Genomic DNA, 27,042 nt, shown 5'->3' with positions numbered 1-27,042 from the left:
TCTCCTTCTCCAAATAATACAAAAAAGAGATCCCTTTACACAGTGAGCATCCTCCTCCGAAATGGCGCCACACTGTCCCCCTCAGTGCTCTCCCGGGCACAGCGCATCGCGAGAGAGGCTTTCTGGGGCGGCCTATGGTGTGCAAGCAAAGGAGCGGCTCATGCTAATGTCTCATTTGGATAATGAGGTGTATTCTTGGCCGGATCTGAGCAGCGTGTGGACCCTCCCGTAGTGAGGACTGGAGGTGTGTGTGTGTGTGTGTGTGTGTGTGTGTGTGTGTGTGTGTGTGTGGGGGGGGGGGGGGGGCAGAGCGAGAATCACTCCCTCAGCCTGCAAAACCGAATCCTTCCGGGGTTTGTAGCTGCCTGATTGTGAATCTCAAGGGTGATGAGAAACGAGCAGGGAGACCACAATGCCGAACGAGCCCCCCCCCCCAACTCGGCTGCAATTGACGAACATGATAAACACATATATGTATATATATATACATATATATATATATATATATATATATATATATATATATATATATATATATATATATATATATATATGTGTATGTATATATATATATGTGTATGTATATATATATATATATATATATATATATATATATATATATATATATGTATATACACTGTACGTGTGTGGCCTTTGGATCTATGAATAATGCAAGCGACGAGGTGAGACAGCAACACTGCGAATGTGCTACGGCGCACAGATTGAGACTCCACCGTGACAGGCGAAGACAAACAAATTTCACATTGCTGGGGGAGCCACTGCAAAGCTGACATCATAATGTCTCTTGTCTCTGTCACGGGGAGAGAAAAGAGACAAATGGCTGCGTGGAGCGGCGCTGCTGTTAGATGTCAGCAATGTATGGTGCGCCACTTGTTTTATTGGAGGGTGCTTTATCGCACACAGCGATCCTGCGGAGGAAGAGGAAACGACGGACCCTCGCGGTGACGCATCTGTTCCTCACCTGATAACAACACCTACATTGCTTTACAGTTTGGGGTTCGGCAGCCGCTGTGGAACAATTTACAGTAGAATGGTTGCGATGTTTCTTTTGGGTTTTTTTGGCCTTCGACAACCAAAGTGAAATGGTACCATCCCGTGTTTAATGCGATGCAACTCGAGACCAATCAGATGTTTGAGGAGGTTGAGTAGTGAGAGGAGGTTTAATTTGATAGGGAGGGCTAATAGGAGTGAATGTTTTATTTTATGTTTTTTTTCTTTCAGAAAGGGTCCATTTCATTGGATCTGCAAATCATCTATGTCCCAGCTGTTCGTTTCTTTAAAAAAAATAAGGGAAAACCAGAGAGTTGCCAACAACTCGCTGCTGCTTTGCTGCCAACCTGCTGGCGAACATTATATAGCCACCGCTAATGTTCTAGGCGATGGCCCCCGTTTGTTTGCATTGCTTATGCGGAGGCAAAAAAGATAATTTCAAGTGGTGAATAAATAGTGAAAAAGTCCAGGTCGAAATTTATTAAAATTTTTAAAGCACTGGTTCTCCCTGTCTTTTGTAGGGCAGCGGTGAACACCGGGAGTTAACACCGGCTGTTACAGAGAGTCATGTAAACAGCATCCCGCCCTCTCGCCCATCTCCGTCTGCCACTGCACCGCTCCCAACTTTTTCCCAGGAGCCCATTTCTGGAATCCACTTTGCCTTTTTAACTAAGTTCCCCCCCCCTCCTCGACCCACTGAAGCATCTCCTTCGGTCATGTGGACACCTTTATTTATGTATATTTCCATTGAACTGCCTATGTTTTATTCATCTCATATTCGCCGGGTAAGATGTCCTTTTCCCCTCCCCCCACCTTTACTATAAACTTAATTTGCTCACACGGGAGCGAACTATTGCTTGTTCAGGCGGGCGTGAACAGATGTCGGCGCCGGTCGCCCGCGCTCGCAGAAGGATTCGTCCTCACGCCCTCCTCGCTAAATTGATGAGAACGCTCTCACTCCATCCAGTTTAACCTGAGTGGTGGAGCCCCGCAGCAGAGCCGGCTGCACCTCGGTGCCTCAGCTGCGACGAACGGCAATGAAAGTTGGCGTCAACGTGAGTGGATTCACCGAAAGAAGGGTCTCGCACACTGGCGTGACCCTGAGCTAATCCGATATTATCCTTCACAGCTGATCCCGCTAATGCGCCGGGAATTATGCATTGTCTTTCACTTGGCCCGGCCCCCATCTCCATCTCACAAAGATTAGCGCTGTGTGTGTGTTTGTGTGTTGGGGTGGGGGGGTGGGGGAGTCAAGGTTAAAAAGTTTAAAAGATTATTCAAGCGTGTAAACAAATTCGCTCGGTGGTGAATGTGAATGTACTCTTTTACCGAAGGAAATATTCCCACAAGGCACATTACTGTGTTCTGCTGAGAGAAAACACACACACACAGACACACACACACACAGACACACACACACCTCCTTTCCTCAGTGGTGATAATGACATAATTGTAAGGCTATCCTGACAAAATGGCTATTCATCACGTCTTATTATGCGCTGGGAACAAATTTAAGATGGCAGCATCGATTAGTTTTGAGTGTGAATTTGGAAAAGCTGATTATCTCAATAAAAGCCTGATTGTTGTGCTCTCTTAAGTTGGCGGTGGGGGGGATCTTTGAGGTTTCCGCCCTCTTCCTGCGGCCTCCCCAGCTGCAATACTTCACCGTTTGACGGACGATTAGAAGCTGCCGAGAGCGAATCATCAGAAATAACTTTCATTGCGAGGCTGTTTAATTGTCTTGTTTTCTTTCTTCATGGCCTCTGATGCCCGCTAGTAAGCCGCTGATTAATCAGATCTGACGACTTGTCAACTTTCCCTCAGGAGATTTCTGAACTGAATGGGAATGAGAGAGGTGTTCGCAAGGAAGACACCCATCACATGAAGCTCATCTCTCTCACCACAGATACCACCTCCTCCTCCTCCTCCTCCTCCTCCTCCTCCTCCTCCTACCTCTCTTCTCTTTCTTCTTTTTCCATCACACTTCCTCTTTCACCTTTTTATTTTTTCTCCGAGAGTGAGGATTGATTAAAACGGGAGAGTGGTTCATTAGATTCTGACAGGCGACACCATATCTGCGGAACACATGTCCTTGGAGAAAGCCACCTCGGCCCACGTGACTCACCGTAGTCGGGGCCATTTTGGCAACAAACACCAGCCCCAGACTAATTGAAACAAGGTGCTCCGTGGCCCCCGCTATCTGCCGAGGTGACAGTTACGCAGCTCCCACAAATCCGTCCACGCAGAAACTGAGGGGCTTGATTAAAATGCGCCTTCCTTAAGTGCTCCATCAGTGTTGCTTCCCAAAATGGCTCTTTTTTTTTTCATTCCTGTGAAACAAACAAGTTGTCACGGATATTTTTATCTTGCCAGTCTCCCTGGCAGGTGTATATTGCCGTGTCAATTTTGAAGCTCAACTTCAAAATGAAAACAAAACACACTACTAACAAAAGCTATGCATAATGCAATAGCAGTAGTGCATTCTGATGCATCCAAATCTGGATGGTGAGAGAACAACGCAGGTCTGTCGGTGCTCGAGTATAGTTTACTGCTGGCTAAAAAAGGCCAGAGTAATTGACTGGAAACACAGAACTCTCCGGACTGCCTCTCAATCCAAAAACAAATAAATGTGGCCTCAACCAAGAAACAACCATCTGACGTTCAGCACAAGTCCAGACATTGTCAGCTCTGGTTGTCTCTGTAAGCCGATGAACAAGCCTTGGTCACCTTCCCTCCCTGCAGAGAGCACTTAGCTGGCATTACCAAGGCCCAGTGCTGCAGCCTTGAACAGCAGCGGGGCTCTCTCACCAGCCACGTCTCAGCCGGTTTGATGCTCTTTGAAGTTAATGAAGCATCAGCATACTTCTTTACCTCCACCACCGGGTCATTGCGCGCCGCTAGTGTCAAGAGAGGGGACAAAAGCCGTGCCCACCCTCAAGTTCACCTCTAACGGTCTTCTCATTCATGTCTTCATAACTGATGCTAAGTCCACCACGAGCGGATGTACTTTCAGAGGATTGCCTTCTAAACCGACACGCTTCCTCTTTGCACATATCCTCAGAAGGATGTGCTGACTGGCCTGTTAGGCTAGCATTTCACGACATCAGCAAAGAGCACACACGCTGTATGATTCCACTGTAACGTATCCATGTTGGACCTGCGACTGCGTGAGACACAAGGGCAGGACCGCTCTGCCCCTGTTCCTACATGCTGGTACACTCCTGCAGCCTCAAGCAGCAAACCATACGAATGTTTGACAGTCAACTCGAGCCGTTTGTGAGCTTCTGCAATTTGACTGGGCGCCATTTTGGAGCTGAGGCTCTGTGGGGCATTTCAGGAGGGGAGGCTGGCTCTTCTCCATTTAACTTGTCATGGTTACTATGGGAACTGGCATTATGCTTTTAAAAGGCTTGTATGGGACCCTTTGGGAATGCATCGGAAACAGAAAAATCTGGACTTTTGCCATCTAACAGTAGAGAACTTCCACCTGCAGCTCCACTGAAATAGGGGTTCCAAAAGCTTCCTTTAGAGCTGCGTTCCTGCCCAGCTGTTTTTTGCAGAACGAGTTTGTGACGAGACGAATGGTTAAGAACTCCTTTTATCCAAAGAACCCTTTTTTTGAGGAAAGAGTTCTTCAACGAGCACCCCCAATAACTTGGAACGTGAAACCTGATTTTTAACAGTTTAAATTTTAGTTCCAGATTTGTCTGAGGACACTTGGCTTAATTCACTCTATAATTTCACTGAACAGCTGGGCAGCACTGAATTAGCAAAGGCTGTCGTGGAGCTTGTTTCATTAATTATCTTCTCCAAAAACTGTGAAAGAGGAACTATGAGTGTTGTGGTTTGCGCTGGACATCATCAGCTGGCTCTTAAAGGAGCCCCTCAAAGCCTAAATCAGCTGGATTGGGTTCCCATGGCAGCAGGCTCACAAGTGACAGTAAAGCCAGGGATAGGGCTCATGATTTTACGGGTACCACCCCCCCCCCTCCCCTCTGGGTGGGTTATATATGAAACCCTTAGAATATTATAGGGTTCTCAGTAGAACCCCATGGATGGATTTTTGTTGGTACCGTTAGAAGGTGGAAAGGTTCTTGATAGGGTTCTGGGTGGAACCATGACAACATAGAAGGGTTCTCTCATAGTATGACCCTTTATGTTGGGTTCTAGGTGGAGCCTTCTGAAAATGTGCCAGTTGGAGGATTCAGAAAACCCTGTATGGTTCTAGCTTGTATGGTTCTAGCTAGCACCCATATTTAAGAGAGTAGCATTCAGCCAGCTTATTACACAGGATACAAAGAGACCACCAAGTGATGTGTGACCTTTAATTATTCTGAATATGGGTCGGCATGAGTGTTGTCAAGTCGAAAGTGGGCAACCGTCTGGGTCTCTTAATGACATGTAATAACTAAGTGTATTCATTACAGAAAACATGGAGAATTATAGGAAGAAAGCCAACCTCCCGCTGGGAGCCAAGACAGTTTTCAAATGAAATCATTACATATTCTTTAACCTGTTGCTAAGCAAACTGCAAACCTTTTTATGGCACAAAGAAAACAATGGAGAAAAAAAAGGCTGGGATTCAAATTTTACATTCAGACTAAATTGAAAGTGAATGTGCTCCGATTATTGTACCCACGCATTGTTCACCTCACTGACTCAATAAAATTATACGGACAAATGATGAGAATAAACAGAGACTGTGGGGACAATAGCAATTGGATTTGTTAATTTAAGCAATCAATACAAAAGCAGAAATGGAAAATGACTTTGGAGCCTTTGTTTTGCTGTTCAAAAAAGGAAACAGTACTTTATGCCAAAACAGTGGCAATCTCTTTGGAACACAACTACTCAATACAAGCGGACGCCAGTTGATTTCCTAACACTAGATTACTTCCTCACTTTCCTGCTTGATAAGTAAGTGCTGCTCATGCTTCTTTGAGATTTATATTATCACATTACTAACTCGCCTACTTTGGGACGGGCAACTTCTCACATGGCAGGTAATGACATCACATCCTAACACTTTTTTTTTCCTGACACAGCTGCTTTGTCCTAGCCTTTTACCAGTAGAGCATAACACATTGAAAGAGAGGAAATAGGGAAGAAAAGAGGAACAAAAATGCAATGAAACTGTAGGGCACAGCTGTTCACTTCACACCAAGCGCACCGTTCCCAGAGACGCCAACATGAGTCAACATGCAAAGCAATGCGAGTTAGAACACCCCCGCTTCCCAGAAACCAGGCAGCACAAAGAGTATAGCGGGGAAGAAAAAAAGAAAAGAAGCCTTTCCATTCCGACCAGAGCAAAACTGTGACAGTCTCCCAATACCACACGCACAGCTGGTACCAATAGAACGTACAGCAAATCTCCGATCTGGTATAGATTGTAGCAAAGACTTTTGAGTGCAGAGTATCGTCTCCTATGGAGGAACCGCAGTGCGTGTGTGCCAGCTATTAAGTGGCAGGCCAAAGGGAACTGATTCAGTTTTGTTTCCCCCAGAAGACAGAAGAGACACAAAGAATGAACTCGGCTAAAGAGAAGAGGCACGGGGGCCGTTTTTGGAGAGATGAGAGCATGATGCAGGCTAACTATGACCAACACAGTACCCTCACCTCAAACACCCCCCTTTGATTTTTTTACTTGATGTTATCTCAGGCACCAATAATAGAACTGCTTTGTATCGCTCCCACACATGCGCCTGGGTGCATACCGGGGCAGGGTGGAAGTGGGCGGCTGTGTGTGTGTGTGTGTGTGTGTGTGTGTGTGTGGAGCTCCAAAACAAAAATACAGAAGCTTTTTTTATTTGATGTGCGGATATTTGTGTTAGATCGCTAAATTTGCGGGGGGTGGGTCATTTTAAGGAGGGAGGTACTGTTTTGATGCGAGCCATGCCAGAGTTACGGAAGAGAGAAGAGAACGGAAGCGACCGCCGTCATCGGACTACCTGTGATGTTGACGTCCACGACGGCGGGGCGGGTCCCGATGCCGTTGGTCGCGTCGCAGACGTACGTGCCGGCCAGGTCGTAGGTCACCGGCCCCTTGAAGAAAAGGGTGTTGTTCTTGATCTCCACATTGCTGGGCAGGGAGCCGTTCAAGCTGTGGTAAAAAAAAGAGAGAGAGAGAGAGAGAGAGAGAGAGAGAGAGAGAGAGAGAGAGAGAGAGAGAGAGAGAGAGAGAGAGAGAGAGAGAGAGAGAGAGGCAATAATGTAGACACCATAAAAAAAGAATTACACCAGACCACGCTCCCAGGAGCGGCTAAGCAATTCAAGGCGCATGAAAAATACAGTCTCTTGTGCCAAACAAACCTGAATGGGAGTGTGTGAGGGGGAGATAAATACCAGAAATATTTGACAGCCCAATATTTCATCCATCATCCATCAAGTCCAAACAAAATTGTGAGGACAGGGAATCCCAGCAGGTCCAAACAGGTAAGACATAGTTGATGCCTGAGGACAAAGGCCTATTTTCTTTTTTGGCATGTGGGATATAAAACAGACTGTGGTAGGAGGAGGAGTGGGCGGGGCTTTGTTCCTCTACCACGGAACAGCTCACGCGGCTGGACTTAAAGCTCAGGGGAGCCGTCAGGAGAGGCAGCTGATCAAGCGATAAATGCAGAATGCACCAGAAAAGCCGGGCTGTCAATGCGAACTGGAGCCCAGTCTCTTCCCCCTGCCCGAGGTGTTTGTCTTCATGGTCGGCTGTATCTCTCTACACCGCGCTCAGACTTGCTCGTGTCTTTTGATCAGGTCAGCACACTTCTGAGGTCACAGAGCACGGGAACACCTCCCTTGTATTATCTGGAGCGCTTGTTATGGCGCCCGGAGGCTGGGGGGTGGGGACAAAAGGTATCAAATTCCGTGACAATTAGATGCTTCCTGTCGACTTCCCCTTCGATCAGCTCCATTGGCTGCGCTGAATGGATTTAAGTAGAGCTACAAACGCAACTGTGATGGAATTGAGCGGCGCTCCGGTCTGAGGGTGGTGAGTTGCTGCTGCTGCTGTGTGCGGTGGGACATTGGCTTCTTTTGAACAATAAAGATGCTGCGAAGACCTCCCCTTCCTTCACTCCCGGGCCTACTCTCTGTCGGAGAGACACTTTGGTGTGTGGGAACATTAAAAAACAATGTGGCGCTCCATTTATTGCAGCCAGAGAAAAACAAAAAGACACTGCAGGGAGACGCCGAAACGAGGTCTCGGGCCAACAGCGGCCTTACGCCAAGCACTCGGGCTGCACTAAGCAGGCTCTCAACAAGGTCCTTGATGACGGGGGGGCTATTTGTTAATTCATCTTTTGTGAGGTGGCAATTAGAAACTGCTGATCCATACCTGGTTAAATCCAAATTATGGAGCAAACTCTGAGTCAAAAGCAGTTTTTTTTTCTTTTTCTTTTCTCTTAGCAACACAGCGTTCGCAGCTGTGAACAGTAATAGAAAGAGCTATGACCGAGTTGAGGCCACCCTGGCGACACGTTTTTGCAAAGGAGCTCCAAACAACCCTCAATACAGTATGTCACGAGCCTCTATCAAATGCTGAGTTATGCAAACCCCAATTGATTTGCAGCAGAAATGAAAGGCTGCGATTTAACCACATATCCAGAGCATTCGTATGAGACATCCGAGTGTGTGTGGGTGTGTGTGGGTGTGTGTGTGTGTGTGTGTGTGGTTGTGTGTGTGTGTGTGCGAGGAGCCTGAGGTGCAGCGAAATGAAAGGCTGACAAACAGCTCGAGAGGGATGCAGATTGTTTGATGACTGGCTCGTGTGTGCGTGGAGTGGCAATCTGTGAGTCTTATGCAGAGCTACTGGTGAAACGACGGCTCCCCTACGTTGGCCTTTAAATCGACATTAAAAGTGAGCTAATTAGAGTGGAGTTTGAGGCGATCACGCTGCAGCGTGAAGGGAGAGAGTGTGTGAGCACCAACGGTGCTTTTCAGGGACAGAGGAGAGAATGTTACGTCTGAATACGTTGCACACAAATGATTGAGTTATCCGTGATCATGACCGACTCTTTCCCCCCGACTTAGTATTCCTGTGCCCAGTGAAGACTCAAAGACTTAAAACTGACTCAGCAAATGAGCCCGACAAACAAACACTTCAAACAATGTAGTTCAAACCGGGTGGTTTCTGTAATGCAGTTCCCCATTAGCCCATTTTGAGGAATAGCTCTGGTTTTGTGCTCGAAGAAAAAAACAATTATAATAATCAAAGATGCCCGGATTCTTTTTGTAAATTTATTTTTTTAAAGGATTGTAGTGTAAAAAGTGTGACAAAAGTGATTTCAGATAGCTGCTACAATGAACCACGTAAATTAGAAACAGAAAAAAGAAAACAAATTGAAAATTGAAATAGATACGATACAACAGATTCTCGATGAAAATAATGTGGCTCCGTATCAGAGGCATTCATATTCATTGGATTTGGCTGCACCTCTCATGTTTGTGTGTGTATTGTGTGTGGTTGAGTGTGACGCAATCCTGCCGGTCTGTTCCGGATCCTTCCGTCACAGCCTTGTGCTGACCTCCACAGTGGAGCCCAGGGGAACCTTCACAACAGATTTGGCATCTCATTTTCAGTGCAGCAATGGCCGTCCCCTCCTATCTGTCAGCACAGTGCCCTCGTCTTTCTAGATCACATCTCCTCCTCCTCCTCCTCCTCCTCCTCCTCCTCTCTCCCTAAATCTCTCCTTGCCGATGAAAAAACCCAAGCAGGTCAAGTCTTCTCTATCTTGTCTTCTTCTTCTTCTGCTCTGTGTGTATCAGTGTTTCTGCCCTCAGAGCTAAATGTATGCATAATAAAAGAATATAAAAAGAAAAGGGTTACAAAAAAAACCTTCTCTTCGCCTCATTAAAATCCAACAATGCCCGTAGAGTAGATACAATGAGGGCACAATGGTGTACCAATCCACTCTAGTCCAATGATAGATATATTTCTCAAAACCGCATTCACCGAGCAATTACACGACAAATTGCCACATTTATCTCTCAATTCTACCGCATAATAATTTCATCTAGAGCCATGATACGCTCACAAAAAGGTGCTTTGTATTCAGAGAGATGAACATACTTGAGCATACTCTATTTATGATATTTTGCATCGGAGCTCGATCGGTGCAAATTACAGCAAACACTCCAGTTTGGTCCTGGCTGTCTCAGTGCATGTATGTGAACCACATTGTTTCAACATGACCAGCTTTCATGCATTGACTCACAGCAGATCAAACCCGGGGTTATTTGGCGATTCCCAGAGGCCTTACATATGTTTGCATCTCTTTTTGTCCATGCGTTTGCAGCAAGAGCCTCCGAGGCAAGACAACAATGATGTCAGCCCCGCGGTATGCCGGCCTAATCCTCGGCTCCGACTCCAGCTCCAGCTTCCCCCCTCCCGTCGGCATGTAAGAGACGGGCCCCCGCCTTCTGTGACCTCCGGAGAACACAACAGCACTAACAATGGCGCTTTCTTACCGCTCTACCTGCATGCCCGGTCCTCCTACTTCAAAGCGAACCCCCCCCCCAAAAAAAATAAGCAAAGCGAAGTGTGTTCTGTTTGCATTTAGCTCCCAGTATCTGTGACCGCCAGTGCAGATAGGGGGTGTAATAGGACCATTGTGCTCTGCCTCGGGTCCTGGTCTTATCTTCATTAGACCTTTTATAAACAAACAAATAAACAGAGATACTTTTTCTGGAGAGGATGAAGGGAGTTGGTGTGTTTTTATCAAGTGGATTACTTTCTTGTATGACTTGAAACAAATGTTGGAAAAAAGAACCGACTGCATTGAACAAGGCCGTTCTTTCAAATAGCTTTCCTTGGCTTTAGTAAGCCCTCCTTTATTGTTACGCATGGGAGAAACAACACGTAGCGATGCCATTGAGTCCTCAGAGCCTTAATGGGTTTTGGTAGGGTTCAGTCAGACTCACAGTTTCCACTGGTAGATGGTGACAGGGGGGTTGGCATCAGCCCTGCAGGTCAGCTGAACATCCGGACGTTTCAGGTACCAGTTTCCATCAAAGCCGTCGATCTTCACCTCCGGTTCGTCTGCAATGGAGACACATTGGAGTCAGTTCATCGCCTCACAACGTCCTCCAAAAACACTGCAGTGGAAGCAACGTAGCTATTGCTAAAAGAAACTGTTCCTTCACATTTACGACACGTTTTTTTTTATTTACATGATTAGTTACTGTAGGGGTAAATACTGTTCAGTTAGGTCAGATACAAAGGAAAATGTAATCTAACAAAAGCAGTGAACTTCCAGTACAGCACAGAAGCTATGTTTCAGTGTTGTGGTTTTCACAAGACAATCCAGATAAATAATCTTTTCTGTAATTTCTTGTATTATTATTCAATTCATATTTTCTTAGTAGGAGTCTGGTGCCTACTCAGCAGCTCATTTGCTTTTTTTCTCTTGACTCTCATGAACTGGAAAAGCTGTGTTGGCAAGAGGTGTGTTTACTGTAAACTAGTGATCTGTATACTCTTGCAGCAGGAAACAAAAAACATGATGCATGAGAACATGAAATACAGGTGAAAATAAGTTCACACCGACTTGCACATTCAATGAGGCTTTTAATAAACTTAAAGGGGACATATAATGCTAGTTTTCATTTCGTTTTATTTTGGGTTTCTACTAGAACATGTTTACATAATTCAATGTAATTTTCTCATAGTGTCTGTTTCTGTTTTAGCGCCTGTGTCTTTAAGACCCCCCTCCCAAAAAAAAGCCCAGTCTGCTCTGATTGGCCTGTGAGAAGAATATAAGGCTGAATCACATGTTTTCTGATCTAGGTAGCCCAAAAAGAACTGACTGGGTTGTCTTATTTCACCATTTCTGGGTGGTAGACAGAAAAGGTGAGTTTTCTCCCCACAATATGACTTCTTTATTACGGGAGCTTTGAGAGAGAAGATTCTTACACTGCACGTTGAGCACCACGCTGTCTGTGATCCGTTCACTCCGGTACGTCACGATGCACGTGAGCTTCTGCTTGTGGGTCTCGCGGCTCGGCACCACCACGTAGTTGCTGCGCACCGTCACCGTCCCGTTCTGGTTGCGCGTCTCCTGGAAAGTGGCCTCGCCCTTCAACCTGGTGTCCCATTTGATCACGCTAGTGGGCTTCCCGTTGGCTGACATGCAAGTGGCGACGGTCATCTTGCGTTTCGTGGCCCTGGCCACAATCGTGGGCGTTGTCAAGGTCATGCGTGTCATGGGCCGAGCTGTGGAGAGAAGAAAACGCGGAGCGGATAGAGTTACGTCAGTGTGAATTAAACGGAGATCTTGTGTATATTTTTTGTTTCCCTCAGATTATAGTGTCTCCTTCAACTTCAATCAGATATTCAAAGTAAATCAAACTAAGGGGGAGAGATGAAAACAGGGTTCTACCTCTAACCACGCAAAGTTTTGCCTCTTTCCTTCCTGAAAGCCAAAGCCGCTCTCACAGATGTACAACCCACTTGCCTATCCGAATGCACAGTCATCCAATTTGAATCCTTTGAGTTGCCAATTAGCCTTCTACTCTCAGCACATCAAAAGGCAGGCTTGAGTGAATGCACAGCTGAAAGAGATAGGACGTGAAGAGGCCTCTTTGAACGCCGCCGCTCGGTTATGACCACGCAGGTTCCTAGCGTTCACTCAGCCACGGAAGCCTCAAAAAGGAAAAAAGACCTGGGAAGCCCGGTGACACAAAATGGGGACTGAGAGCTGACAAGAAGCCCCGGACTTAATGGAAAACACACCAACACTTAATTTCTAATTAGATGTCTAATTAGAGTGAGCGTGCAACCTTTTCAAAGCTGCCTCTCGCCCAAAATAAACTACGTCTCAGGCACTCCTCCCCAACCCCCTGACAAAATGAGATTATTCAAGCCAAATTACACATTCTGAAGTGGCCTTATTGATTTCCGTCTCACCTGCCATTTTCATTGACTGCTCTCTGCACCTGTTTCCTATTTCTTTTTTTCTTTTTCGAAGCCACACGGGCCAATCTGGGAGTGGTGTTAAACGACACATCACCCCTCAACACTGAGCGTTGTATACACAACAGGGTCCTGAATGGAATTATTCAACCGTGATGGTAACGGTGGCGGTTGACGGAGCTGCTCACCCAATCACAGGGCGGGGAGGTTTAACGGTGAAGAACATTGTTCTAGCAGCAGCGTTAGCAAACAGAGGAACAGCACCTGGTTTCAGGTGTTCCAAAGGCATTCAACCTACTTAACAAGGAAGCCTGTGGCAATGTAACATTGAGCGATAAAAGCGCTTTTGTTTAGATTTTCACTAGAAAGGAAGATGTCAGTTTGACCCTGTCTTCTGATTCAGGAGAAAAGTAATCGTTGTGCTGCCTCGAGGTCGAAGAGAGGCCAAATTTAGGTTTAAAGTCTCAGGCACTTCTCTTCAGGACAGCAATAAAGTGCTGGAGGAAGCTGATGATACATGCTTTTGACAGGCAGGCAACTTTTTGGGGCCCATGAATCTCGTCACCGAAATAACTTGAAAAGGGTCGAGCCTTTAGAGTTCTTAACTTCCTGATTTGACATGGCAGGCATTTATATTTGGGCCTGAAATGCATTCAACAACCGCGCTGTGTGTGCAACTATTGCGTCCATGGAGACAATTTTGATCTAGATAAAGATGAAAAGATGTTACCAAAAAGAGCTGAGATTAGATTACTTAGATGTAGCCAGTTTGACTTTTTAAATTACAGCAGTTACAGATTTCGTCTGAATAACGAAATACTGACGAACCTTTCACCATTTCACTCACCAAATACAGTGAGGTTGACCATGTTCTCCCGGTTTCCCGCAGGAAACGTGGTGTATTCGCAGATGTAGGCAGCTTCGTCAGACAGCTGCAGGTTGGAGAACACAATGGTGGTGTCCTCCAGCGAGGGTGTGCGGTGGCGGACCGCCGCCTGCTTGAAGGTGACGCGCTCCTTGAAGGGCGGCAGGACGGACACGCCGAGGGCCGGGTTGGCTATGGCCACGTTCTGCTTGGTGCCGTTGAGGAGCTTCTGCCAGGTGACTTGGGAGATCTTAACCGGCGGGTTGCTGTTGATGAAGATGCAGCGCAGCTCCACTTGTGAGCCCACAAAGCCCGATTTGCTGGAGTCCATCTGCACCATCTGCCCGTTGCCAGCTAGAAGTAAGAAGCAGAGAGAAGAGGGAAAAAAAATAACATTTAATTATGATTAACAATTGTCCAAGGCCAAGCAAAGCACTCCAGTCAATAGCAAGTACATGCACTGAGAGTCAAAGAGTGGATTCAGCCTCCTAGGTAATACTGGCACGCACAACACTCACAGCCCACACACAGTCGCCAACCGCCTCGGAGGCGACGTCTGCTCCCTTTACATTAGGGGAGGGGGGGGGGGGGGGGGGGGGGGGGGGGGTGCACATCCAAACGACCCCGCCTTTGTCCACGAGTGTGCTGCCGCTCAAGGGCCGAAATGAGGACCAATGCGTCTCTAATGAATGAGCACGAGGGCAGTGAGGTGGAGCCAAGTCATCGTCTGCAGCCCCCCCGCCCGCCCGCCCCCCTTACCCAGCAACACACTGGCTGGCCCATTGTAATTTTAATTACTTTTTACACGCAAATACTTCAATGACTGCCAAGAGCTCCTATTAAAAGAAAACAATGTGGAGTACTGTGTAAGCACTCCAAACAACAAGAACACACACACATTACCTATATAAAAAGAACGTCAGTTATGGTCCTGTTCCCTGCTGTCTAAGCCTGAGGGAAGTTTGGTGGTGAAAAAAATTATAAATAAGGTCAATTAGCAAGGATGGTACTTAATTATTTCATGCATACGCTGACCTCTTACTAAACTCCACTCTCTCAAGCCCCCTGGCTTTCACTTGATGGGTCTACTACATCCTGTCCTTGTCTCGTGCACGAACGATAAAGTGATTGCCAGAGAAGATTGACTGGCAACAGTTTTTATTGATCAATTCTTCACTGAAGTCCTTTAATTCACAAATATGGCAACACTTTGCAACTTCCAGCTTCTCAAAAGAGAGGATTTGCTGCTTTTCTTTGTTTAGTATCATGGTACACTGAATATTTTATTTTAATATTTTAACTTTAATGGAAATAATTGAATTGATAAATCACACAAAAGATCAACAGATAATAACGGAAATAATTTTTGCAGCTATTCTTTTTTCTCTCGTTCTTCTTTCTTCCTTAAATGTGAGTCTCCAGTGCCGCAGCTTTCACCTGATCTAAGGGTCGAAAAATGTTTTTCCCACATCTTTGTTAACTCTAATTCATGTTCCTTTCCAGGTGAAGTCTGACAATGTCCCGCTTCCTGGTCCGACAACCCCCTGGCTGGGCTTCGTATTTACGACTAGCTGCAGCTATAATTATCTCCCGTGGATGGACGAGGACCCACAGGAAGAAACACTGAAACTCCTCTGTTAATCACCGGAATCATGGAGCCACCGGTGAATGTGAAGTCATAAACAGAGAGGAAATATGTTGTGGCCTTAAAGTGGAGGGCTGGGGGCCCAGTGCACACGTGCCACACAAACAGAGCGGCTCCTTAGCGCTGAGTAACCGCATCACAACGGCGGATAATCGCTGCGTTCGGAGATATAACTTTACACAGGGGGCTTTGAAATGTGGAAGAATATGTGAGAGGGGGGTCGGTTCATGTACACACCCACTGAATACAATATCTGATGCAGTCTATCTTTAACTGTACATGAATCCGCGGCGGAGTGATACTGGGAGCCGTTTGTTCGGGCTGTCAACGGGGCACGATGCAGGCCGGGGAAATATTTGGCACAGACTCGGGCTGGAAGACCATTAAGGCGAACAATGTATTTCCTTTCTATCTGTCATGTCGGGTCGGGTTGAGCGGCACGCGCCGGAATAAAAGGCAACGTGCTACGAGAGAAAGGCACTTTCTACCCATTGGTGTGTACTTTCGCTCGAGTACGGCCTCGGCTGCAGACATCAAATCATATATATATATATATATATATATATATATATATATATATATATATATATATATAAAAAACACTAAGTGACAACCTTTGGAAGTTACTGAGTGCACATCATCTTTCATTTCCTTCTGACCACATCAGCCAGACCCCCTCTGTGGAGATTTAGACTTGGGGGAATTGGACGATGACAGATTGATTTGCTAATACGGTTTGACAGGGAGGACTGGCAACCTTGTCATCTGCACCTTGAGAAACACCTGTGTCCTTGTGCACCTCAGGGGCAACGCTGTAGTCCATTTTATCACAGCTTAGATTATCGGTTGTGGCGGCTCTAGTATTTTTTTGTTGGGAAAGCAAACACAATTTACTGTGTGACAACACCAGTTAAAGTGTAATCTTACATTGGAGCCATGTGGGGGTGGGGTGGCGGTTTGTGCAGGAGGACTGTACAAACTCATAAATATGTACCTGGCCATGCCTCACCCGCTTGACTACTAAAAACAATACTGGCAGGGACTGGCTTTGTGGAAAGCTGCACCCCCTCCCTCCCTCTGCTCTCCTTGCTTCGAGTCTGACGCTCCCCACTCAGATTGAACCAAATAAACAGCAGCTCATGCAAATGGAAACCAGAGGAATAGGCATAATTACACAGCCACAGAGCCCAAATCCTCCCCTCCGTGAAGGGTCCGCGGGCGCCCACAGGGACCCCTTTCACTCAAGGATTGGAGGATTCCTTGGCTAAGCACACTAGAGCTGTAATTACAGACTACACCACTGCGCGGCAAAGCCATGGAGGAGCAGAGCCACATGTACGCGAGGGTTACGACAGCCAGTGGTGCAGAAACAGAGGGGGGAGAAGAAAAAAAAGACAAAGTAAAGTAGTGGGGATGCGGTACTGGCGAGGGGGAGAGGAAGGGGGCGCTTAAGGGAGATTTGTAAGTATGCTGCAGGGGGGGTTTGAGGGTTAGAGGCCGGCTGGCTTTGTTCCAACAATGACGTGAGGGTGGCAGTCATGCTCCAGCACACCTGAGGCTCCACACCCTATTTCTGGGAGGAAAGGCATTGGGACAAACAAACAAAGTATGCCCAAGCCGGCAGAATATCTACAACAAAACACTGGTTTGATTCACACCAGGTGAGCCGACTTGGATCAAGGGGGACATAAGGGGCTGTTCAAACAGCTGCTGTACCGTCTGGCCCTGCGCTGATAGCGAGAGACTCTCAAGGCCGCGGCACGGCGCCGTGCACAGCACATTCAGCTGTAATAAGATCGGCCGGTCAGGCAGCAAGGAAAAGCATGTGCTTTGTGTTGCTTTTTGCATATGGCACATTGGACCATGTCCTGCACCAAATAACCGGCTTTGGTCAAATGGGCCTCATATGGCACGTAGACGATAACCAGGGAAATCCTCACTGCAGAGAGTTCGGATCAGAGAAGCCGAGGGCTGAATGTGTATGAATCCTAGACTGTATGTAGGAAGTAGACACTTTTGAAGCTTTGTGCTTTGTCACCATCTTGTTTTCTTTTGCAACCCCAAGTGAGACGAGAGGGTGGAGCTAAATACAATCAAACAACTTTACAATTTACAGAGTTACAATTAACTTCCAGGAACTGATTGACCGGACAACAGCGTGGTAACAAGGTAGCCACACCCGAAAGCATATCGATTTGACTCTAAATTAAACATTATTTATTAAATGAACATCATGCTGTATAGAATAAGACTTGAAACTAGCGATTGAGACCATAAACTCATGTTTACAATGTTTACTGAGGGAATAAATCAAAAGAGAAGTAGGGCCATGTTCTCAATACAACCAGACTTCTTGTTGCAACCAGAGGAGTTGCCTTAGTCTCTTTAAATCAATCAGGGATGTTATCACCCACATGGGGAAACAAACACGGATATGAAAAACAAGCGTGATTCCCTTTCTGTAACAAAAATCAAAAATGAATGAGAAACATGACATTAACATTTCTGCTTTTGTCTCTGCTGCTGAGGGGAAAGAAATGATCAAATTACAGTTTTAACACTAAATATACTACATTCATCCATCTGTTTAATCCAAGATATTCCTCAATTCAATGTAAAAGCTGACCTTGCACTACATTCAAAACAATAACGACACCATAAAGCCCTGTATTGAAAACCAGGGCATCTACCTTAATGCATAGGAAGCTTGTTTTTTAAAGCTGCATGGCAGCTCATCTTGCCATGGATATATATTTAACACTATTGTCTTCTCTTTTCTTTTTTCTTAGCTGAGCTGGACCACGACCAACAATATTTCTAAAGACAATTGTTGGCTCATTTACCATGGGACCATCTTATCCAAGAAGAATCCATTTGTGAGTCAAACAAAGTTCTGAATAATTCACCTCTGGCTGCTGCGATGTGAGGAAGGCAAAGATTAAATATGGCTCGATGCATATTTTAAAAAGAGGCACTCATTACTGTCTTCTATTTAAAGACGCACCAGGCAACTCAGTCCCAAATGGTAGTGAGATGTCACCATTTGAAGACTTAAAAAATGGAAGAAAATAGAAAATGTGTAGTGCGATGTCATTAAACTGCACTCTTCATGGGCCTAAATGTCGAGAGAGGGACGAGTTTTCTTTTTTTTCCCACCGGGGCTGAGCGCTCTCTCCAGTACAGACAGGAAAGATTTCTTGCACCTGTACAAGCGCGATGCTACAATTTAATTCACATCTGTGACATCTCAGTTTGCAAGAGATGCAACGCCCTCTTCTACCAAAGCGCCGCTTAGCGATTCAGGCAGATAAATCGGACGTATTTTGGTATAAACTTCTTGCCAAACGCGGAATATAAAGCGTAGGCCTCCCTTCGTGCTCGATTTGCTTTGATTACTCCATTGTTACTTAAGTGGGATGCTGGTTGGATAAAACATGGCTTGAGCCACTGGGGATAATTACTGTTTATTGCAGTCCCAGTTCCCACGGCAATGGTGAGGGCCTCTGTACTCCCCCTATTCATGACCACACATGGGGCATTTAAAAAGGGGGGGTGGGGGGTGTAGTCCATACACACATATTAGTTGTTTGTTTATTCCCCTGGGTTTCTTCTCTATTTTGGAGCTCAACTGGCAGCAATTCACTTGCGTTATCAATAGTTAGAAGTGCTTTTTTCATAATGCATTATGAAATGAATGATAACTGGGAGCCATCTTACTGGAGGCGTTACCACATCCAGACAGGGCACTTCATTTAGCAGGAGCAGTCTATGTTTGATGTTGCTTTTTCGTCGAGCAGCTTCTTTTTATTTTATTTTCCCGGGGACGGAGCAGCATGTGTCAGACAATTTGCTTTAATCTACACTCAGACACTATTTGAGGGTGAGTCTGCTGGGTCTCTCGGGTAAACAATGGCGTACCTGCCAAACCGGCTCCCTCTACCCTCCGTCTCCCCGAGCAAACATTGCAACTGCAGAGGCGGGCGAAGCCCTCGCTGGAACAGATGGATAGTAGACCTGCTCCTAATTTGCCACTATCTGGTTTAGATTTGAAACAGTCTTTTGTTGAGGACGATGTAACATCTGCTGAGCTGTAAACGTTAATGATTATCGGGGATATTTATTATTCTCGGCAACTTCCCGATCCGGGATCGCTCCATGAAAAGGCTGCGTGCGTTTTTTAACTGTCCCCACTGGCCGTTTGTAATGACAGAGCGCCGCTGCTCGGCAGCAGTGTGTTCTCCATATTGGCGGTGCCTCGGCCAGTCAACCGTGTGCATTCTCACCTAATGCATCCATCGCTGTTTGTGAGGCAATGCGGGGTTTCGCAACACAAGTGCACACACACACACACACACACACACACACACACACACACACACACACACACACACACACACACACACACACACACACACACACACACACACACACACACACACACACACACACACACACACACACACACACACACACACACACACACGGCTTTTCAAATGTCAAGGGGATGCATCAGCTCGCCTGCAAACAGAGCTTCTCATCTTATTGCAGCGTGGTAATGATTCAGCCATGAATGAAACACTGGGGGAAAAAAACACCGCTTCTCCATTTGACTACTTCAAAGAAGCAAACATAGATGACACCGTGGAGCATGTTGTGCTCTTCTTTTTTAAGAGCCTCTTACTATATGATCAGTGCCTGTGGATTTCCTGTAATTGATGGTTTTGAAAAAATGTTTATTCTGGTCGAATGGAATATATGCTGAAAGTAATCTGGGATTTTAGTTGTCTTTGACAATGACAACTGAAGCTGGCCCGAAAATAAAATAAGGCTTTTGCCCCAGAGAGAGAGAGAGAGACAGAGAGAGAGAGAGAGAGAGAGAGAGTAAACACAGTATTAGAGAGCTCTGACCCTCCCCCCTGCAGCTTAACTAAACAAGGCCACCACGGTTTCGGTTCTACGAGACTAAATAAACAGCCCGGACGTTACCTGACCAACTGGCGAGATGACATCACCCACTGATACCAGATAGCAGTCAACAAAAGGTCTGGGCACAAGTGGACGGCAAGGAGAGTCTCACTGGTAAATGAGTGACTGTGACAGTCACAGTTTGACTGAAACTGACGGGGGACGGGGGGGTGGAACAAGGCGTCGATCCAGGTCCAGAGAGTGTCAAAGTGCGGGATCGGAAACGAAATGCTGCGGCGGGAGAGCAATAACAGCGAGATAATAACATGCTTTATGAGACAGATCTCAAGCCACGACACTGGGGAGCACTTAGGCGGACCAGACAATTAGTCAACAAAGCACCTCGCCCACAGGATGGGCTCAGCGCACATGATGATGAGCGCTGCTTATTTTACAATAACGCAGCACGTGTTTCTGGGCTTTTCAAAATGTGTGTGTGGGGGGGGGGGGCAGCTGTCGGAAGTCTTTACGGGGGGGGGTCGCTGGTCAACGTGGCCTCGGCAGCTGCAGGTACCATCTGAAAAGCACGGCAGGGGTTAAATAGGCGTGTTGAGGATATTGCATAAATGTGATGCAGAGGATTTCGGGGAGTTACGGGGGAGGGTAAGCAGCGGGAGTGACACGCAGCGGGTCAGACGTGGCGAGCAGATTATAGCACTCAGGATATTAAAGCGGAGAGGAGACGATGCCGCAGGCAACACACCTCCCGTGGAAATCTCCGTATTAGCACAGGGTGACACGGAGGCTACGTGCACACGCTTCTTTCGACGCGGTCAACGTTTTGCTCTACAATAACAGGGCTGCTGCTGCTGCTGCAGGAGCACACTTCTCACCCCCCAGGGGCCCTCAGGTTAGGATGCAACCTGCTCGTGGGAAAGGTCAGGAAGGATCAGATGGAAATTCTTCCTAATGGAGCGTGTCACCGTAAAAAAAAGGATGTTTTTAGAAGTGTAGATAAGTAAAGCTCCAGGACAAAAAAACAACTACGTCCAACGATGAGCCAATCTTCCTCACCTCAGGTGACAGTCTGAGAAATGATACAATAAATGATACGATATGGGATCGGCGCGTAGACTGGCCTACCCCGCCGATACCAGATCCAGCATTTTAGACTGTATCGGAGCCATTTCTGATACTCGTATTGGAATAACTCTTGACGCAGTCAACCGATAATTAATCGTTTAAGACATCAATGAAGCAAATGTGCCAAATATTTGCCCAGAGTGCCGATGTATTGCTGTTTATATCACTTGATGTCTCTGGGTTTTGAACTGTCGGTTGGATAAAACAAGCTGTTTGAATACATTTATATTTATACATTAAAAAAACATGGCAGAATTATTAACAATGAAAATAATCATTTGTTCACTGCCTCAATTCCTGCCGGTTGTGACGGTTGCTCAGATTGTCAGTATTAACGCTGTTTATGAACAAACTATGAACTGTGTACATCTTCATCGGACAATGAAGCAGCCGGGATTATGTACGAGGATGGTTTTGTGTGTGGGACGTGTAGGATAGGGGCAGCTCCATGTGAGACGGCACCACAGCGGCGCCCTAGACCTCAGTTAAGCACTCGGCAAATACAGCATGAAACGCATTGAAAAGTCCTGCCAAAAGAAGTGCTGGCCCCGGACAACCATGCATGACAACTCCTTCTCTCACACCATCTGTTCCATTGTCCACAAGTAAAGATAAGTCTTGCATAGAGCACACGCGCTGAATACATCCACGTGCTAATGGCAAGCATTAAGATACATTACAAAACATTAAGATTTAAAATAAATCTAACTATTCAGCTGAAGCCGGTCGATTGATTATTAGCTATGTGTAAGGAGGGGGGGAGGGGGGGGGGGGGGGGGGGGGGGGGCGTCTGCATGCTCAGTGCAAACACATCAGATGGGTGTAAATCCATACGCCCCATGGAAGGTGACCTTTAGAAGTACTCAGCGAGAGCACGGAATATCGTTTTTGGCATCTGACCTGGGTTGACCTTTGCTGGTGGAGTTTTTTCCTGCCTATTCTTTTGACAGAGGCCAGCTGATATCTTATAGGCTTGAAGGAGAGGAAACGCTTTTGGAGAGGCCAACGGTATAGGTCCAGTGTGCGCGTGGCACTGTTGCATGACCAGTGGCTTATTAAACCAGAAAAGAGGCCGCTCACTCAATATTTGATGAGAGCCACTTTCTATTTGTTCCTCTTCTCCGCTCTGCGTTGAGTTGGAGAATTGAGGGTAGCTGGAGGGTGGGGGCAGTGGACAGTCTGCTGTGAACTACCAAGCACACTTTGTATGTGCATGCCAGTCACGATCGCCACGGGACGCCGACAAATGGCGCGCATCCGCTCAAAACAAGTGGCATCACGATGGCAAAATCTTGAGCCGATCATCACATGGGGGGGAAAAGAATTAAAAAACATGCAAACTGAAAGCAATAAAATCATATTTACCAGTAGCATCGACCTAATACTGGAACGAACCAGTCGCCTCTGTACACGTGTAGAAGGAATTAAGCACAAACAAACAGGATTATGAATTTTGCCCTGTAGTCATTTCATTTAGGCATGGATTAGTATCCTGTTCTCACCACTGGAGGAATTCATGTGCACAGCTCCTTAAGCTGATAAAGTTAGACATGCTACTACCTAATCCATCCCTGAACATGTTATCTTGTTATGGAAATCTTTTTTCCGCACATGTACATGTTCTAATAAGTCGAAGCTCATCTGAGACATTCGCTGCTGGGGATCATTTGGCCCTGAATTATTTTTAACGTCGAAGTAAGAGAAGAAGCATCAACAGCGAGCGTGACGTGTAAACAGAGATCGGCGCTAACGCAATGCGGCGGCGATGGCTGCGTGGGAGCGCGCTTCAGCTTCAGCGTCGACTCTGGCCTTCGCCCAACTGCCCTCTTTTTCTTTTTTCATGTGCGTTTTTGATCGTCAACTACGAAATCCAGCGGTTCTCGGCACAACTCCAGAGACCGGGACTGAACCATTTCCTAAACCACGACCACAGCCCCGTCTTTTCGAGGCGAGTGGGGCTCCATGTTCCACATACATATAAGCGTTGGAATGCACACCACATCTCAGGACCATGTTCATATTCTGCTGCATGTGTTTTCCAGCTGTGATGGAGTATTGTCTTTCCCACCCGTCTCTGAGCCTCGCCATATAAATATAAATATATATACTGCTCTCTCACAGCTCAATGTGTTTCCATATGCCGCATCAGGCTCTACGGTATGTATGACATTATGAAATATATTGCGTCTCTGCTTATACCTCGGTCTGACACAACATCCATTTCTCGTATGTTCCTTCTTGTCAGCTTGGACCGAATACACAATATTGCAATTTTCTGGACGTTTGTTTTTCCGCGGCTTTCTTTCTACTGATGGCGAGAGAGGGTCGAGAGATTTTTAAAAAAAACACATGTAATAACAGCACTTAAATGTCTGCACATTTCGGGGAGCTGGCCCCTTCAAGACAAAAAAGAAACTGGCATGGAGGCATCAGTAGGAGAACCACAAAGCCACAGCAAGGGGAAAGGCGCAGGCTGAAAGCTGAGTCGGGGGGTATGAGTTACTCCAGTCTCCACTGGCCGTCGGATGTCTAACAATGTGTATTGACACAGAGATGCTTTGGGTGAAGTCGAAACGAGTAGGACAGGACACTTCTCGGATGTGACCATAAAGAGAAAGAACGGGTCAATCACAGAAATTAGAAATCAGAGTTTGGTCTGAAAACACCACAGTGGGTGGGCAAAAAAAAAAAAAAAAGCCAGGAAATGAACTCGGAGCTTGTCTTTTTTCCCCCCTAAGTGTAGCCGTTTAAAATCAAGGAGTGGGATCCGACACATTCAAGCCCCAGTGAGTGTTGAATGAATGCTGAACTCAGACTAGGAGCAAGCGGGATCAACAGATCAACTAATCTCAACGTCAAACTTTAAAAACTTGATACTAAGGAGCATCCGGATGAAAATGAACAATGGCGGACAGAGAGAGAAAGAGAGAAAGAAAGAGACTGCAGATTATTGCGTGGTTACGCGCAATTTCGGCGTGGCCAAATAGTTACCGTGGGACGGCTCCGCAGGCTATTCACTGCAATCAAACAGGCACCGTCATTACTTCTAGGCTCGCATAACTTTGATGAAAAAAAGGAGGGGGAGCATAAAAAAAATGTAAAAAAGCATAGCTGACAAATCCTGATATTGTATTACTATTGAGGAGAATATGCAGGGGAAGTGAAGCAGGCAGTCGCAGACTCAACGGCTCAATTAGGCCGTATTGAAATCCTTGTCACTCACTCACTCGTTTTATTGGAAGGAGAAGGAGTCTGATTAGAATGCAAGTTGTGAGTGGGGGTGAAGGGAGAGTCCCCCTCAAGTGATGTTATGTAAGGAGCTTTTTGTAGCGGCAAACAAACCGCGTCCCGGATGAAAAATCGCCCACGTGAACGTCCGCGCTTTTGACATTAACAGCCTCTTGAAATCCGCTGACATGGTCCGAGACTGCCTCTGGAGCCGGCTCGAAAGACAGCGGGGCCGGTCCGGTGGGAGCTCCAGACGAAACAGCCTTTTCTTTTATTTATACATTTATTTTTACCTCCGGGCTGCAGGAGTATTATCTGGAGCTCCTACCCTCGAGTTGCCCTCCCTTTACTGTGTCTATAACGTGGGCTTGCTCATTGTTCGACAGGATCGACAACCTCCCTGGCAGAGCTGATTAAAAGCTTTAAGGTCAGAGAAGTGGGACAGATATCGAGCGAACACCTGTCTGCTCGCTGTGAGCCAGTCCCCTACTGGGTGTGTCCTCCATTGGCGCGAGATCAATGGCTCAATTAAGACCAAGCTTTCTTTTCCTCTTCTTTTTCTTTCTTCCGACAGCGCTACAAGCACACACTGCAAAATATTCCTTTTTTGGGTTTTTTCCAGCTTCGTACCTCATTTTTCTTCATCATGGATTTCCACATCCTGGTAAAAATAACTTTGAAAAGCCCGGCTGGCCACTGACGATTTTCCAAAGGATTATAGATCATTAAAGAGATGTTTGAAGTTCACTTGAAGTCTTGAATCACAGGGTTTATTGTATTTCTCTCTCTCGCACTCTCTTACTCACACACTAAAGACGAGGGTCTCTCAAAACAAAACCCCCGACAGCGGGTCACGCTCTCTGGATTCATAATCCAGACATTTCAATTTACTCTGGTGCTGAGTTTGGACGATAGAGAGTTAAGATACCTGCAGCCGTGGACACTGAACCGACTTCACCCCCCCTCTGGTAGGCTTTCTGAGCTCCACAGAGGAGAGAATGTTCTTCTTTTGACATTGTATCTCTCAATAATCTATGAAATGAAACCTAATACCGGGGCTTTAGCCGTGGGATAAAACTTCAAGGGACGGGCGACTTTCCACCGAGAGATATCTTGAAGCGTGTCCAACTCGCCACTCATCTTTACTTCATCGCTATCTCCACAGTACTTCCAGTTTCACGGGTTTCTGGATCCCTCCCCCAGTCAGTCACCTAGCTGGTCTGTCTTGATATGATTCAGTTGTTGAGCACAGAGGCGCATTATGCTGCAGTTTTTTTCACTCATAACATTAATATGGTTTGCCATCTCTTTGCTGGTTGCGGCAAGAAGATAAAAGTAGCCGCCTACACTGACTTGCATAACAAAGACTGTGCCAAACAAAGCATTAGACCTCACGTGCCTTACCTGTCCCACAAAGGAGAATCGGTCCTACAATGTTATGTTGTGTGTATAATTTCACTAATGAGCGCAAAAGATTAATAAGAAGCTGTGTATTCATTTGATTAGAATGGATCAGAAGGTAGACCATAAGGGGCCTGGCTGCTTTCGGTTGTATTAGTAGGGCATTGTAACAGTGAATAAGCTGTTACAATGCCCTACTAATCTGGGGAGGGTGTGCTTCATCACCTTGCGTCTCCACATTTAGATCTTTGACGGCGATGAAGCACAACCGCAAGGCGGAGGAAGCGAGTTCACACCGCTCGGCACGTGTTTTCTGCTGAAGGAAAAGGTGAAAGTGGTGATGAAGTGCTAGGTCACATCTCTACGTCTCGATTAAGAATGTGTTTCTTTTTTTCTCTTCCGTTTCAAACAAGGTCAGAAGGACATGGAGGGAGTTGTGTGGTGCGGTGTCCCGAGGCGACACTGGGAAGGAAAGAGTGGACGGTCTTGTAAAATCTATGGAGTTTGTGGGAAATGTTTTGAAGACATTTTAAGGGACATTTCAGGCATATTTATGACTGGGTATTGGACCCCACTACTTTTATGGTCGTGAAGTATGTGGCATCAGTTATTGCATAACGGCATTGCATGCCGGGTCCAATTTGAAGGGTTGCTTAGTCTGCTTAGATATTTATGGCTTCAAACCACAAATGTGTCTTTTCTTCGCCAAATGGGAGTTTTTAAAAGAAAACACGTTCATATTCCTCAAAACAATATCTATTGGTAATGAAAGTCAGATTTAGAGAATGGAGATTCAAATTATATTCAGAATTAAGGCTTGTGATTTTCAAACTTTTGTTTTATTTTTATGAATACTTAAAGCTACTATTACACGGCAAAAGAAAAAGAGTGTGTAAAGGACTTGAGACTGAAGCAAATTCAAGCACAATTTTTTCAAAG

The 27,042-nt window shown here is 46.1% G+C and overlaps 1 protein-coding gene across 1 annotated transcript in view; it reads right to left on the bottom strand.

Moving 5' to 3' along the window:
* Positions 1 to 27,042, bottom strand: part of nectin1b (nectin cell adhesion molecule 1b) — a 70,588-nt gene that overhangs the window by 10,713 nt on the left and 32,833 nt on the right. Inside the window, exons 2-5 of the mRNA XM_034548189.1 lie at positions 13,764 to 14,135; positions 11,918 to 12,217; positions 10,927 to 11,044; positions 6,960 to 7,111 (exon numbers count right to left, since the gene is read on the bottom strand). Of these exons, the coding sequence (XP_034404080.1) occupies positions 6,960 to 7,111; positions 10,927 to 11,044; positions 11,918 to 12,217; positions 13,764 to 14,135 (942 nt within the window). The remainder of the gene's footprint in view (positions 1 to 6,959; positions 7,112 to 10,926; positions 11,045 to 11,917; positions 12,218 to 13,763; positions 14,136 to 27,042) is intronic.

The sequence above is a fragment of the Cyclopterus lumpus genome, chromosome 13, assembly GCF_009769545.1.
Source record: "Cyclopterus lumpus isolate fCycLum1 chromosome 13, fCycLum1.pri, whole genome shotgun sequence".
Taxonomy (NCBI): domain Eukaryota; kingdom Metazoa; phylum Chordata; class Actinopteri; order Perciformes; family Cyclopteridae; genus Cyclopterus; species Cyclopterus lumpus.
Note: the sequence above shows the minus strand (reverse complement) of the source record. Positions and strands in the feature narration are given on the sequence as shown.